The sequence below is a fragment of the Chelonia mydas genome, chromosome 7 (genome assembly GCF_015237465.2).
Source record: "Chelonia mydas isolate rCheMyd1 chromosome 7, rCheMyd1.pri.v2, whole genome shotgun sequence".
Classification (NCBI taxonomy): Eukaryota; Metazoa; Chordata; order Testudines; family Cheloniidae; genus Chelonia; species Chelonia mydas.
In genome coordinates, this window is record NC_057853.1 from 40,373,957 (window position 1) to 40,390,026 (window position 16,070).

Genomic DNA, 16,070 nt, shown 5'->3' on the forward strand with positions numbered 1-16,070 from the left:
TTCACTTTTGTTTTTATACAGTACAAAAATTATTAGCATTATGAGAGCAGATCAGTGTGTGTTACAGTCTGTACTGTGAAGAAAAAAAAGATTCCACGCAGCATTCTTCACATCAAATTATTAAAATCTTCAGCATTAAACATCTGTCAGTTGTTCTTTAGGAAACAACATTAATACATAGATATGTTTTATCATTTGGAGATTAACTGAGTTTATGATTATTATATCCAGAGATTCTGATTTCCCCTTAATTTTCAAATATACCAAAAATGGAGATTTTTTTTCCTTTTCAAAACTGAAAATGTTACTGAAATTAGTTAATGAAGTCCAAACTTTAGATCAGAGGAAAATAGCCTGATTGCATTATTCCATCCAGCTTAAAGACAATATAAAAATATTCAACCAAATATTCTGTTCCCCACACAGGCCTCTCTTGTCCTGTGAAATTAAAAGTTAATTTATGCTATCACGGAAGTTAACCCCCCCAAAATAGGTGATTTGACTTCTGTGAAGCAAAAATACAAGGAAAGGAGGCCATTGAATTTGTTGAGAAAATCTTTAGGAGATACATAAAGATCTTTATAAGATTCATACAATTGTAAAATGAGCATTGTGACACAGTTGCCTACCAATAATGGAAGTTGGAACGAAAATATACTATTTGCAAAATACCTCAACACACCACCATTAAAAATAATCATTCCTGTATTAATTCAGCCCACAGATGGATTGCTCCTCCAAATGTAAGGATTAAAGATACAGATAAGAGTTCAGTTTTTGAAATGTATTATTAAATGCATTGTATCTAGAAATTGTGGCTTCCTCGGACAATGAAAGTTAGGACATGTGGGATAAAGGTAGAGAATCCATGCCTAACACACTGAAGAAACATCCCAACAGTAGTAAGGACAGACTATAAATGAGAATGTATATTTTTACACAACACTTCTGTCTAGGAATAAATTTGATGTTGATGAAGAGCAGAAATGGTAATTGCGTGATGCCATCAACATCCATCGCAGTCTCCAGAAATCAAAGTCTAGTCTTGTCAAGGTTCCTTCCCCACTCTGAACTATAGGGTACGGATGTGGAGACCTGCATGAAAACCTCCTAAGCTTACTTTTACCAGCTTAGGTTAAAACTTCCCCAAGGTACAAACTATTTTACATTTTGCCCTTGGACTTTCGCTGCCACCACCAAACATCTAACCGGTATTATTATTATTAATGGAAAAAAGAGTCCGTCTGGAAACGTCTTTCCCCACAAAATCCTCCCAAATCTTACACCCCCTTTCCTGGGGAAGGTTTGATAAAAATCCTCACCAATTTGCATAGGTGACCACAGACCCAAATCCTTGGATCTTAAAACAATGAAAAAGCATTCAGTTTCTTAAAAGAAGAATTTTAATAGAAGAAAAAGTAAAAAGGATCACCTCTGTAAAATCAGGATGGTAAATACCTTACAGGGTAATTAGATTCAAAACATAGAGAATCCCTCTAGGAAAACCTTAAGTTACAAAAAGACAAAAACAGGAATATCCATTCCATTCAGCACAGCTTATTTTCTCAGCCATTTAAAGGAATCAGAATCTAACGCATATCTAGCTAGATTACTTACTAAGTTCTAAAACTCCATTCCTGTTCTGTCCCCGGGGAAAGCATCACACAGACAGAGAGAGAGGCTTTTTTTTTCTCCCTCCCCCCAGCTTTTGAAAGTATCTTGTCTCCTCATCGGTCATTTTGGTCAGGTGCCAGCGAGGTTATCCTAGCTTCTTAACCCTTTATGGGTGAAAGGGTTTTTCCTCTGGCCAGGAGGGATTTAAAGGTGTTTACCCTTCCCTTTATATTTATGACAAGTCTATTAACCCATTATTCAACCTACTTTCAGTATAATTAGCCATTTTGAGTTTGTCTCTCTTTGGAGGGGAAAAGAAAATAAGGAAGCATTCAACTTCGGTAGATTTTAAGCTCTTTGGGGGCAAGGAGATCATTTTATTAACCCATAAATTCTCACGCACAATGGCACTATATAAATAATGATTATGGCCAATAATATAATCTATTGTCATACTGGGATGGGAAGCCTGATTCAAAGGTGACCTTCCATGCATGTGATAAGGCGGGGAGGAGAAAGTTGTTTTCAGTAAACTAATAAAACAGAGAGGAAATTATGTCATGTAACAGAAAATTATAGTCTTCCTAAGGTTCAGGTTTCTTCTGCTAAAGCAGGACCATACCTGAATTTTTTGGTATTTGTTGCCAGTTTGCTTGATTTAGGATGTTCTAGGCTGATCTGCAAGAGACTTCCCAATATCTCTAGGTTTTTCTTTTTCTCAGCAGCAAGTTCTCCTTCCTCATCTGTCTTCACTTTCTTTGCCTCTTCTAGGAAAAATATATAAAAACCTCTATGAAATGACTCCTTGAAGCGTTCTTCCAATATTTTACACCACTAGTAAGTTAGTTAAGAAGCTCACAGAGTTTTAGGTTAAAAAGGATGAGATATGTTCTCTATTCCTCCTTATTTTAAAACTTTTTAAATGATCCATTTTGTTTTCCCCTCAAGTTATGGTCAAGCTTTGCTTATGAGGCGGTGTGGGCATGAATTTAACATGAAAGATAGAGATTTAATCATTTTCTGTCCCATGATTTTCTTCTGTTTTATAATAATTACCCAGACATTGTCATTTAAGGCTGTTAAGGGACATTTCTTGGGGTTATAGACAAAAATATCCAAGTGAGAAGTAGGACTGGCTGAAAATTTGGGTGTTTTAAAACAGGGTTGGTTTGTTTGAAATTTGTTTGTTTTGGGTTTGTTTGATAGGAGGGTTTTTTTGTTTTGTTTTTTTGCCAAAAAAATTTCTTTTCAGGAAAACATTTTTGCAATTTTCAACCAGCTCAATTGACAACACTCCCCCTTGTGGCTATTGTATAGCATGGTACTGCAAGATGCATAAAATCCAAGTATAGCCAAGGAATAGAAAAGCAAAAAGCAAGGTTACTCTGGTTAATGGTATCCCCTTATCTTCTGAAAGGTGCAGATACATTTATTTTGATATCATCCTATAACAAAAGAAATGTTTTAAAATGTTGCCCTTCTAACAAGGAAATACACCCCCACCTACAACCCAAACTAGAGTTTACAGTAGCTTAATGGGGCATTTTATAAATTTGTTCTCTAAATTATGATGCCAGTTCTATTTACTTTTACACTACTTTCCCATGAAGCTAAATCCAGAGAAGAGAAATGTGTAATAAGTAATTCTAAATGTTCAAAAACTTACACCCATCATGCCTCTCTATTATTACTAATTAGTTGTGACTACAAATTGCTGTGGAAGAGCAAGACCTTGAAAATAAGAGAAAATGTTTACCTTCCTCTTCACTGCCACTTTCAAGGAACCGAGCATCCATACGAAATCTTTCATCTGTGCCAAAGCGTGATTGTAAATGCATGAGCTACATTGATAACAAAACAAAAAATCTGAGATTAAATGTATGCAGTCCAGCAGCTTTATAACAATCAGACAAGCAGTAACAGTTTTAACTGGAATCATGGCCATGAATTAACATAAGCTTTCACTGTAGAGGTTCTCAGGAGAAATTTTTAGTGGCCTCAGAGTGCAGCCACCAACTCTTGCTGGTGACTGCTTTCACACTTTTTCCTAAAATACTTAATTAGCTTTAGGAAAAGCAAATAAATATGCACATATACACATCCAAATCATTGTAATTTATTTATTGATAGCTAGTAAATCTGTTGTGCAAAGTGATAGTAACTGTCATAAATATAAAGGGAAGGGTAAACCCCTTTAAAATCCCTCCTGGCCAGAGGAAAAACTCCTCTCACCTGTAAAGGGTTAAGAAGCTAAAGGTAACCTCGCTGGCACCTGACCAAAATGACCAATGAGGAGACAAGATACTTTCAAAAGCTGGGAGGAGGGAGAGAAACAAAGGGTCTGTGTGTCTGTCTATATGCTGTTTCTGCCGGGGATAGACCAGGAATGGAGTCTTAGAACTTTTAGTAAGTAATCTAGCTAGGTGTGTGTTAGATTATGATTTCTTTAAATGGCTGAGAAAAGAATTGTGCTGAATAGAATAACTATTTCTGTCTGTGTATCTTTTTTTGTAACTTAAGGTTTTGCCTAGAGGGGTTCTCTATGTTTTGAATCTAATTACCCTGTAAGGTATCTACCATCCTGATTTTACAGAGGTGATTTCTTTACTTCTATTTCTATTAAAAGTCTTCTTGTAAGAAAACTGAATGCTTTTTCATTGTTCTCAGATCCAAGGGTTTGGGTCTGTGGTCACCTATGCAAATTGGTGAGGCTTTTTATCCAACATTTCCCAGGAAAGGGGGGGTGCAAGTGTTGGGAGGATTGTTCATTGTTCTTAAGATCCAAGGGTCTGGGTCTGTAGTCACCTAGGCAAATTGGTGAGGCTTTTTACCAAACCTTGTCCAGGAAGTGGAGTGCAAGGTTTTGGGAAGTATTTTGGGGGGAAAGACGTTTCCAAACAGCTCTTCCGCAGTAACCAGTATTTGTTTGGTGGTGGTAGGGGCCAATCCAAGGACAAAGGGTGGAATATTTTGTACCTTGGGGAAGTTTTGACCTAAGCTGGTAAAGATAAGCTTAGGAGGTTTTTCATGCAGGTCCCCACATCTGTACCCTAGCGTTCAGAGTGGGGAAGGAACCTTGACAGTAACAAACATACAAGTATCACTTTGCATAACGGACTTAGCCCTGGCAAGCCTGGGGACAAATTAAGCCTTGGATGGTGGCCAGGGAAAGCAGTGGGGGGCTAATGCCTGAAGCTCTGCTGCCAGAGCCTGGGGCCTGCTGCCATGCAGCCGGAGCCCGGGACTGGAGCCCGAAGCCCCATGGCCAGAGCCTGCCACCCCCCCACCCCAGGGCTGAACCCCAAAGCCTGAGCCCAACTGCCCCTGGGAATGTGGGGAAACTCACTGGGTGCTTCCTTGTGCCCAGGGTGTCTCCAAGGGGGGGGCAGGGCCCAACCTCTGCTGGTGGCCCCAGTAACCAACATCAAGGTGGGGCATCCAGGAGCAACAGGGAGGGGAAGGGGCAGCTACTTGGCCCCTGCCCTCCCAGCCCAGGAGGCTGTGGCCACAAGAAAAGTGCCTGGTGTCTGCATTTGGCCAAGGTGGCCACATTTGAGAAACGCTAATAAACCTCTTTTGAAAATACCATTTGACTTCAGCTTGGGAGGTGTGGGAAAGAGCAGTTACATTATTACATTATGAGAAAACATTATTTCCTCTACATCTAAATGGACTTTTCCAACGCAGGTATTACCATAACTTTGCCAACACCATCCTCTTCAGGTAACTGCAGATATTATTAAATAGGTTCACTAACCCTCTCACCAGCTTTGCCTTCAAACTGGGGTTTGATTTGGAATCGGTCATCTTCACCGGCAGCATCTTGCTCATCGTCACTGCTCTCAAACAACTTTCCAGAAATTTTACTAGTAAATTCCTTAATTGTTTAATAAAAAAAAAGCAAAACACACAGAGGAAACAGTTATAATAAGCAGTTCTAAGAACACTATCTACTACTACCCACTTGTTTTGTATTACTTTCCCAGTACAGCTTGAAGCCAACACTCTTTCAGGATACCGCATTTACTTCTCCTAATTATTGATGTCCACGAATCCTTGTAAAAAGATGTTACAGCTGCTTTAGATGTTCTGAGACAATTCTTTGGTAATTTTATTTTACAGTTGTGATCATCCAAGTGTGGCAGGAGCACATTTCTGTATGAAGTAACCGCACTTTTCCATATGATTTTATTTTATAAGTTACTGTGATGCTGAGCCAGTGAGAGTTAAGCAACCAGCAGGCTGGGTGACCTGAAAGCAACTCTTAAGGACATGTTAGAAGAGCACTGAAATGGTAAATAGGACCATTCCTTGCAGATAGTTATCAAAGCCATTTCAAGTTGACTAACAATAGAGGCCTCCATATCAAGGATCTAGAGAATCAAGAATAAACTCTAATCATATTTGCCTGTTCACCTATATCTTGTTGGAAGTTTAACAATGTGATCTAATTAGCTATGTTTCATTACTGAATTCTATTGACTCAGAGATCAAAAGGCGAAATTATCATTTAGATAGGACTTGTGGTATAATAATGTTATTGAGCACATTTCTCTTTGAAATTTGTAGTAAACTACCTGTGAACTGTTTGATGGTTAATTGTCTTATGCTAATTAATACAACTAGTTACCGGTGTATCCCGGGGAAACAAATTAGCTTCAAAGCAACAATGTACATTACCTGTTCTTCATTCAAGGAAGGCCAGCTGTGATCATTTGCTGTCAAGAGGCTTATCCACTTAATTTCAGCTATAAAGAAAGTGTTGGGCCTGATCCTATTTTATCGCAGACCTGTTTAAAAGTTTGACAGGGAAAGTCTATGCTTACAAGACTGAGGTCTCCAGGTCTACTCTCAATTAACCCTGCCATTCTCATGGAAGAATTTGAACAAACTCTGCACATGGACTGCCTATTTGACTATAGGCTTTTATATTGATTACAGAAGGATTTTTACAAATCAGCAGCCTCACCCATCTCTGCTATGAAACTGACTTAAGAACTTTGTTCTTATCTGTATGTATATTGCTCTTTTAACCACAGCAACTCTTTCTTTTTATTAATAAATCCTCACTATATTAGACTTGGCTGTCCGGATGGGAACCAAAGGGGACTGTATTTTGGCTTCTTGGTAACCAGTATGGAAGCTGTTTGGTTACTGGATTGGTGAAATCTCATTATAAAATAAACCACCAATTCTGGGGATTGTCTACCCTATTATTTGCAGTTTGCCCTGAATAAACATTCTCAGTGTAGCCCCTCCAGGCACCATGGTCACAGTTACACATTTCACATTCTTGCAACTGCATATCTGATTAGCATTTGTGAAGTGCCTTTCATGTAGATGATTCACTGGTGATGCAGAGGACACTTTACCCTCTCAAATCCATATATTCAATAAAAACAGTTTGATAGTTATTATGAAGCAGTATTTCAGTTAAACATGCTTTTCTCTAGGTTTCACAGTGGTCATTAGGCTTTCATAAAAAAGTTAATTTGGATTTTGAAAAATGTTATTCTAGGAAAGAGTTTTAGAACCAGTTTTTAAGTAACAGCCTCACAGACTGCCTTTTTGCTTTATGAAATCACAATACAGTGGAAGTTACTTGACAAATATAATTAAAATGATAAAAGTCAAAAGAAACGTAATGCAGTTGTAAGTGACACTCTCATCAGCAGCAGCCAAGAATGTCACAGCTAAGTCTTTCAGAATAATTATGGCTCCCCACCAGAGTGTTTTGGCCACCGTACAACAATTCACAAAGTAATAAACTAACCTCTAAATAGAAGTCAGGAAAACAAAGGGATGGTAGGGAGAAAGGGTGTTTTACATTCAGCGTTGACAGTGGCCCTAATTTTAAAACATCTTTGAAAAAGAAAACAGCTTTCAGTTCAGGCTTTAAAAGGGGAGAGAATGAAATATGTCAAGGGAGAGGAAGTTCCCTCCCATCAAACGCATCATCACCTGCTGACCAGTGCATGATGGTGGAACCTCTGAAGAGAGGTGGTGTTACAAAAGGTTAAGTTAAGTAAAGTTCCAGGAGAAAGTCTCAAAATTTACTCAAACTCTACACCATCAGCCATTTTAAAACCCAAGAGGGCCAATTTAAAATTTATCCTCCGCTTTATAGATAGTAAATGAAAAGGATCCATGGCAGATGTAATTTTACCACAGTTGCTCAATTAATAAGCAAAAATCCTTCTGCATTTTGCACAGCGTGTAGCATATAAAAGAATATACCTAATTGTTCATGTAGCGAAAGCCCATTTTCATCTAGCATACAGTCAAAATCTTACACTACAGTTAAAAACAATAAAATATAATACATTTCTACTCAGTTACCAAAACCAATACCAAATTAAAACAAAGCTCAGTAAACTGGAATGCATGACAGGCTTTACATTCTGACTTAAAGAAGCATAACCTTGCTTGTGTATTTCAGTGTCATTATTTGTTGGTTTTTGAGTTACATTATTTGGGATGGAGTGAGGGCTAGTGGTTAGATGACAGAATCTTGAACGCCAGATTTCCAGTCCTTTTCCAGCCACTTACTCTCTGCACAACACTGGGCAATTCAAATCTTTTCCTTTTATTTAACTGACAACAGTGGGGAGTGAAGTTTTGGCATAACCACATGTAAGCCTCTCCATGTGACCATTGCTCTTATGGTTCGTGCGAACACTGCATTGCAATCAATTTATACAAGTTATTTTATGCAGTAGAGTGCCTGATTTTTTCAGTTTCCAAAAAGATACTCCAAAATTTGCATTGTCCTTAATTTATAAATTCATGTTTTAACTCTACGAATACGCATCACTTATTTTGTATCATCTTTTTTATATCCATTAGTACGAAGGACAATTTTGAAGATTTGATCTCAAACTCTGAATAAGAGTAGGTGTTGCTCTTCAGTACAATACATACTAGCAAATTGGGTAGGTGAATGCCCTTTCAGAAATTAGGTTGGATTTGTTTCTAAGCCACTTACTTTTCCAGGCAGATTTCCTATAGTCACTTCTTCCTTAGACTTCTCTTCTACTTCAGCTTCACTTTCTCCATCTGAATCAAATATAATGTGCTTATATTTGCTTGCTGACTGGCCTTCCTGGAAAAGGAGAGACATTGTTAAGTTTAACATGTCAAATATTGGTTATATACTGTGGGAACTACTGCTGGGCACATTTACAACAGTAGAGAATGAAATTAAAACACCTATTGTGTTTTCTGGAAAAAATCCCATGACACCTTTTTGGACATATCCTACAAATCAATCTGGCAAAGAAGATAGGCGCTGCTCTCAAACACGATTCAAACCACAGCAACATCTTAGAGAACACATACTAGAGATACTTATTAAACCAGTATTCTTTCAGTACTGTTTTACTGTTCAGAGACAAGTTGAAAGCATACTTACCAGGTTCAGAAGAGCCCCCTGAATAAGTTTCTTCTGTAATGCTCTCTCTTTCTGTCTCTCTTGTAGAGCTGCCAGTCTCTTCTGATTATCCTGCAATTGTTTCTCCTTTTCATCTGACTCAATTGAGACAGCAATAGGAATGCAAAGCTTTTCTTTACTTTTGTGAAGACTTTTCTTATTGTTCTCACTTTCCTGAAATTTAGAGGCTGAACCTTTACTGCTTGCATCCTTCTTTGGTTTGCCAGGAAGAGATTCTGGGCTTTCCAATTCACATTTAATGTGTTTCTGTGCTACAGATAAAACACTGTCTGTGTCAGTGCTTTCCTCCTCGCTTCCACTGATACTAGTTGTGGTGCAGTCCTCACTGTCTCCTCTGTTTGCTGTTTGATCTTCTGCATGAGAATTCAAGTAGTTATTCTCTCGTAATAAAGGTGGTTTCCAAACAGGTTTTTCACTTCCACCTTCTGAGTACTGGGAATTTAACACCTTCTTGAGCTGGTTGCTGAGAGTATTTTGCTTCTTTTTCACACTTCTGTCTTCAAGTGAACATAATATGGAACTCCTAGACTCTCTGGGAGCTGAGTGTTTCCCATAACAAGAACAGTTTGGCTTTGAAACCTCTTCTAAAGATTTATTTTTCAAATCAACAAGGCTTGAGGAATTTTGGTTACATTTTCTTTTACAGCTGCAAGAACCTTCCTTGCTCATCTCCTCAAAATTCTCACTTTCACATAATGACCCTATTCCTCTGAAAGGCTGAAATTTCAAACTGGAAGTATTTTCCTTTGGCTTCTCATCATCAGCACTCTCCTCTCCCTCTAAAATGGCAACAACTATATCTTCAGGATTAATAGATGTTTTAGTTGTAGAGGCAATTTCAAAAGGCTTTGTACTATACTTGGTGTTACTAATGTTACCTTCAGTTTTGCACTGACTATCCCTCTGTTTACCTGCTGTATCTCCTTCTGAAGATTCAATACTTGCAGTGGCTAATGCTTCTAACTCATGTAATGTAAGATGTAGGCGGTAACAGTTTTGCATCATGTCTTCATAATCAGAATCAGCTTCAGATTCACTTGCTTCCAGCTCTGAATCAAAACCGGTAGACCCAGACTTGCTGTCAACTTTGTTGTCCTGTAGTTCAGAAGTCAGGACTTCTGCTGTTTTGTTATGCACTGCTTTTTTGTTATTTTTGTCTCTTAACTTATCTGGTGACAACACAAAGGAATCATTTGCGTAATCAAAGCTTTTGTTGTTTTTGAAAGTTTCATTCCTAACATTATCCTTCCTTTGCATTTTCACCAGCTCAGAATCTCTTAGAATTTTAGTCTTCACACTGTTTTTATCTGGAGTTTTAGTCACAGCAATAATTTCATCTGTATCTGCTGAATCATAATCAGTGTCATTTTCAATAGTCTTTCCTTGTCTGTTACATCCCTTACTCACTTTCTTCATATTTGGATTGGTTAAAGACCAGTGAGTGTTGTATTTTAGCTCAAAATTATCCCCCACAACTTCCAAATGATCACTTTCAGACGCAGCATTTGTTTTAGCTTTCTGTATTTCCTTTTCTTTCTCTATCATTGCCCTGATTTCTTCTTCTGAATCAATATCACTGTCTGAAATGCTGTTTGTATTCCTGTTAGGCTTAACACCAGCTGCCAGGTTCTTATCCAGAAATAATTCTTTGCCTTTCATGACAATTCTATTAAGACTAGGTGTCTGAAGTAATTTAGACAGACCAGTTGATTTGGAGTTTGACATTTGGACTAATTTTGTTTGTGTTAAGTTTTCTTTTTTCAAGTGGCAACCTGGTGTTTTATTTAAATCTTCACTACTCTGTATCCTCATTTTTTTAGGTGTTTTTTTAATTTCAGGGAATTCTCCTCGTCGTTTCTTGCTTATGCTGTCATCTCCGCCTTCCAACTGCCAGGTGAGCTTGGATATAGGAACTGTGTCAGTCAAGTCTTGCTCCAGCTTTCTAAGGTTGTGGCAATATTTTGATGGGTCATATTTCATTATGTTATAGTCAGAGTTAAGGAATAAAAATAAAAGCAAGGAGGCTTCCACTTTTCAACAAGTAACAACTTAAGTTATAGGGACAAGGACAATAGATGTTGTCACAGGCCATGTCTACACTACCCGCCGGATCGGCAGGTAGTGATCGATCTATCGGGGATCGATTTATCGTGTCTAGTGTAGATGTGATAAATCGATCCCCGATTGCTCTGCTGTCGACTATTACTATTCCCTGGCACTGGGAAAGGCCCAACTCCTTCAGAGAGCCTGTCTGTGTCTCAGCCTGTCTCTCAACTACTGACTATTGACCCCACCCTTTCTCTCCTGAGAATGGCTTTTAACTATTTAGTGTCCTTTTGATCTCCAGGCTCCGAACACAGCAAAACAAGGCTTGCATCTTCACTGGAGACAAGATATAGGATCCTCTAAGCTCATAACTCCCCCCCCGTGCAGCCCCCACATTGGGTAATTGCCCTCCAGTGTTTGCTTAGAGGTTATCTATAACTGTTGTGTTGCTTTCCTTCTTGCTCCCCCCCCAACGCCCCCCGCAACCCCCTATTAAGCTAGATCAATACATTGCTGCAGAAGAGTCTTATAACCCAGGATATAGGAACTTCACCTTACTGACCAGGTCACATATAATGTTCATAAAATTATTACATCTGAGTATTTTTAGAGTATTATATCACAGCTCCACATCCATCACAGATGGTTATTTTTAAAGCTATGTTTTATGAACTTTTTAAGTGAGTTACATGCAACATGTACAACTATCCATCAAACTAATGCAAGTTTGTTGCAAGATTTAGGATGAAGCCACCAAGTAATCAAGCACTGGAGGAACATTTTTCTGGTTTTTTTAGCAAACGCATATTTAAAGTGAGTCCATCTGTTTTTTGCACTCTGATCCTTTCCATAATGGCGAGCGAGAGATTTGGAATTCTAATCATCAGCCAATATATACCCATTCTTTGCCAAGCATAACATTTTAATTACCTCCACATAAGAAAGAGACAGTAACTGCACGGTGTTTTGTATCAACAATATAAAGACTTATGCAAATATCTCCTTCCCCCAATAAAGATGGTAAACAAATGAAGAGAATAATGGAACTGTTTCTATGATCAGTCAGTGTTTACTAAAGCAGTAGGAAAGGATATTTTGCTTTTGTGTCGACCCTTAAGGTGAAGGATGGGTAAAACTCTGCCAAATTTACTAACGACCCAATCCTGTAAGAAAGAAAAATATACAATTATATCAGAGTGAAAAAAATAATAGGGATTAAATGTCAGGTTTCAGAGTAGCAGCCGTGTTAGTCTGTATTTGCAAAAAAAAAAAAAAAAAAAAAGGAGTACTTGTGGCACCTTAGAGACTAACAAATTTATTTGAGCATAAGCTTCCGTGAGCTACAGCTCACTTCATCAGAGGGATTAAATGTATCACAGTAAATAAAAATAAGATAGTCCTAAAACAAAATGAATTCTGAATGACAGGAATACTAATAAAAGGAATCTGCCCATAGCTAGCCTTTTTGTTCTATTATATGTCACATTTCTGTATTAAGCCACTATGCTAATTTCTTTCTAGAAAGGAGGGAACATCTCAAATATTATATTCTCATAGTCTGTCTGTAACCTGACAATAACAGAGAGACCAAAAAAAAATCTGATTTAACTGAAGAGACACCAACCACCAACTGACTCTGCTCTCACAGCAGCTAAAGAGAAAACCCCAAGAGCAAGCTGAACACTAAAAAGGAAATTTTGAAACATCTCGTTAAATGAATACTTGTTTTATTTGCGTAAATCTTGATGTAGTCTCACTTAAACTTATCCTCTCCCTACAATATGGGCTCTAATCCTGCAACAATTTATACTCGAACTCAGTGCTGAGCACTGTGAATCGTCCTACTGATCACAGGGCCCAAAATGACTGTGTTATATAAGGCAGCTCATACACAAGATGAGCACGTTTTATAAAAGTTCATTCTAGACATTGCTATGAACTTTAAATGACAATACACACACGCAAAGATAGCCACTTTATCCCCTCCTAAAAAACAAACTGATGTCGATGCTCTTATTTTATAAGGATAAGGATTATTTTGTACAAGTCATAGCTATTCTGTCACCCTGTATGTATTGTCTCCGATAATCAAATATACAAATCTGAAGTAAACTTAATGTGAAGACAGCTTATTAGAAAGCCAAATAAAACGGTGCCTGATGCAGTTCTCTTAACTCAGCAGAATGGATACCCCACAACACCTTATGATCCGGTACTTCTGTTCCTGGCACTGCTTTCATATGAAAATTCACAACTCCAGCTTCATTCAGTGATTCCAACAGATTTCCCTTGCCATCTGTATGTGGCTTTTCCTTCTTCAATCTTGCTTCTTGTCTCTCCTGTGCCAATCTGTATCAGGAGGTGCATGGTTTAAGCTTGCACGACATAAAAGCAAAAATAAAAAAGGATCTGTGTGTAAAGCCATCATCAGCGACGGGTCTCTCTCACACTTCTGGACACATTCACTCTGAGCCAATGTGAAACATATCAAAGATACGTTTTGCCAATTCCGATTAAAACCAGGAAACCAGGAACATGGCCTCCACCCAGCTAACTTTTTTATGACAATGAATATAGCAGGTATGATAAGCATGCTGCAAATGTACCAGCATGCTATCAGTTTCAATGAAAAATAAACAAACATTGAAAGCAGCTAATGGAGAACATATAAGAAAAGGGTAAGGGAAAACTGCAAAGTGGGCAAAATAACAAGTATAAAAAATACAAAACTCTGTAGTACCCAAACTATCTTCTTAGAAGTTATTTCTTTATTATTAAGTCTGTTAAAATCCCATTTACTTGGATTTGAAGTGAAAGCAATATCCAGTGGCTTTTGCAGATTCATTATAGGAGAGCATTCTTTAATTAGAGCCCTCTTATAAACAAGCTGTCAAAAAGTTTACTCAATATAGTATTTGACAAATACAAAGGGAAAAACTCAGGACATGTACATTTAAAGTTGGTAGGATGAATTATTCAGACACTGGTTTGCATTTTGCACAATTCTAGCAAAATTATATATATATAGGGCCCTACCAATTTCACAGCCGTGAAAAAAGCATCACGGACCTTATAATAATTGAAATAATTCTTTCCCCATGAAATCCGATGTACCCTTGTTCCTAGGAGAGCCCCAGCAAAGGGGGTTTCTAGCTCTTGCTGGGCACGGGAGGGACAGGACTTGTCCATCTCCTGCACAGCTGCTCAGGGAGGTGTGTGACACGTTATTGACATGAACTGTGACCGTATAGATCATTGTTGTAACCAGTGTCCTATAGTCGCACCAAAACTTGTACAAAGGAGGTCAAGTAGGCGTCTATAGAAAGGTGGTAATTTGCTGGTTATGATTATGCTGTCTGTATTTGTGTATCATTTTTGTATTTGAAGTTATGAATATTGGCTATGTACTTGTATCTCAATGTGTTTGATTCTAAGTAGCCTCAGTGAAGCATTTGGTCAGCTTCTTGAGAAAGGACTATTCTCAGTAAGTGCCCAATCAAGAAACACTTAAATGACAATGGACTTTGGAGTCCAGCTCTGAAGGCAGCACAGAAGTGAGGGTGGCAATTCCATGACCCCGTCAAACAGGTTTGCGACACTCCCCCACCTCCCATTTTGGGTTGGGACCCCCACTGCTACAACGCTGTGAAATTTAAGATTTAAACATCTGAAAATGTGAAATTTACCAATTTTCAAATCCTATGGCCGTGAAATTGACCATAATGGACTGTGAATTTGGTAGGGCCTTATATATATATTTTGACATTATGTGGCAAAGTAGTTCAACAAGCAACAATATACATTTGTATATTAACATTACCTGTGCAAAAAGCTTTCTTTGGCCAATTCAATTTGTAGCGTTCCACCTTTCCACCTTGTTTTATTTAAAATGGACATACCTAGGAAACAAGCATTAGACAGAAAATGCTTATTACCCACGTATATAATATTTAAGTAATGTTTTTAATCATGTCGCTTTTTGCTATATTTTGCATTTTGGAGCATTATGAGACTGATCCTGCCCCCAATTAGACTACTTTGGGGATTACAGGTAGCAAATTTAGGGTCTAATATGGAAAACAAAAGACACGATATTGTCAACATCCAAACCCTATTTTGACTAACAGTAAGTTAGCCAGTGATAAATGAACATTGAAACATTAGCAAAAACAACGAGGAGTCCTTGTGGCACCTTAGAGACTAACATTTATTTGGGCATAAGCTTTCGTGGGCTAAAACCCACTTCATCAGATGCATGGAGTAAAAAAAACACGGCTACCACTATGAAATTGAACAATAGCTCATTCCAAATAAGGATTGAAAAGTTCAGATATATCTACATTCTTAGGTTCCCTCCAGCACTGTATCCAGTCCTTTCACACTTTCTTCCCCTCCTTCCCAACAGATCCTACAAGCAGTGGCAGACACATTGGCAATATTGGGAGATGGAGATTGGGAGGGAAGTCCTTATTCCATGTAAAGAGATTAAGGGAAGCACAAAGTTTTAAGATGATTTTTAATTATGTTTAAACCAGATGGCCTATCCCTAAAAAGATGGCCTATCCCTTATTATTTTTCAAAGGTACATTATCAACCCCAGTCTTCGGGTGCAGATGACTGTGCTGAAATAATCTCAACTGGTTTACTGCAGATTACACAGGAGTTGCAGTTTTGTAATGTTCATATGACTACCAGAAAAGATTGGGAATCTGTATTTCCATTCTAAGAGGGTTAAAACTGATCTCCTTAAGGAAAATAAACTTTGCTTAAGCCAACGTTCTTTATTCCCTTTAGTCTCAGTCAATTCTAACGTCATATACAAGTATCAATGTATCAAAGAGAAGAAAATATGTTTAAGATCATTTTCTACACCTTCTCACTAAGGGGCTAACATATACACTCCACCCTCCGCCCCCAACCCGCTAGGCTATTCTGATAGACCATTGCCTGCACCCCGTAA

The 16,070-nt window shown here is 38.1% G+C and overlaps 1 protein-coding gene across 4 annotated transcripts in view; it reads right to left on the minus strand.

Moving 5' to 3' along the window:
• Nucleotides 1–16,070, minus strand: part of NOL8 (nucleolar protein 8) — a 29,761-nt gene that overhangs the window by 8,854 nt on the left and 4,837 nt on the right. For 3 of the 4 annotated variants that reach the window (XM_037903523.2, XM_037903526.2, XM_037903527.2), the window contains exons 4-11: nucleotides 14,931–15,009; nucleotides 13,312–13,459; nucleotides 12,205–12,273; nucleotides 9,026–11,047; nucleotides 8,600–8,716; nucleotides 5,372–5,491; nucleotides 3,371–3,455; nucleotides 2,237–2,381 (exon numbers count right to left, since the gene is read on the minus strand). In XM_037903523.2, coding sequence (XP_037759451.1) covers nucleotides 2,237–2,381; nucleotides 3,371–3,455; nucleotides 5,372–5,491; nucleotides 8,600–8,716; nucleotides 9,026–11,047; nucleotides 12,205–12,273; nucleotides 13,312–13,459; nucleotides 14,931–15,009 — 2,785 coding nt within the window. The remainder of the gene's footprint in view (nucleotides 1–2,236; nucleotides 2,382–3,370; nucleotides 3,456–5,371; nucleotides 5,492–8,599; nucleotides 8,717–9,025; nucleotides 11,048–12,204; nucleotides 12,274–13,311; nucleotides 13,460–14,930; nucleotides 15,010–16,070) is intronic. The other variant, XM_037903524.2, reaches the window with a different exon arrangement.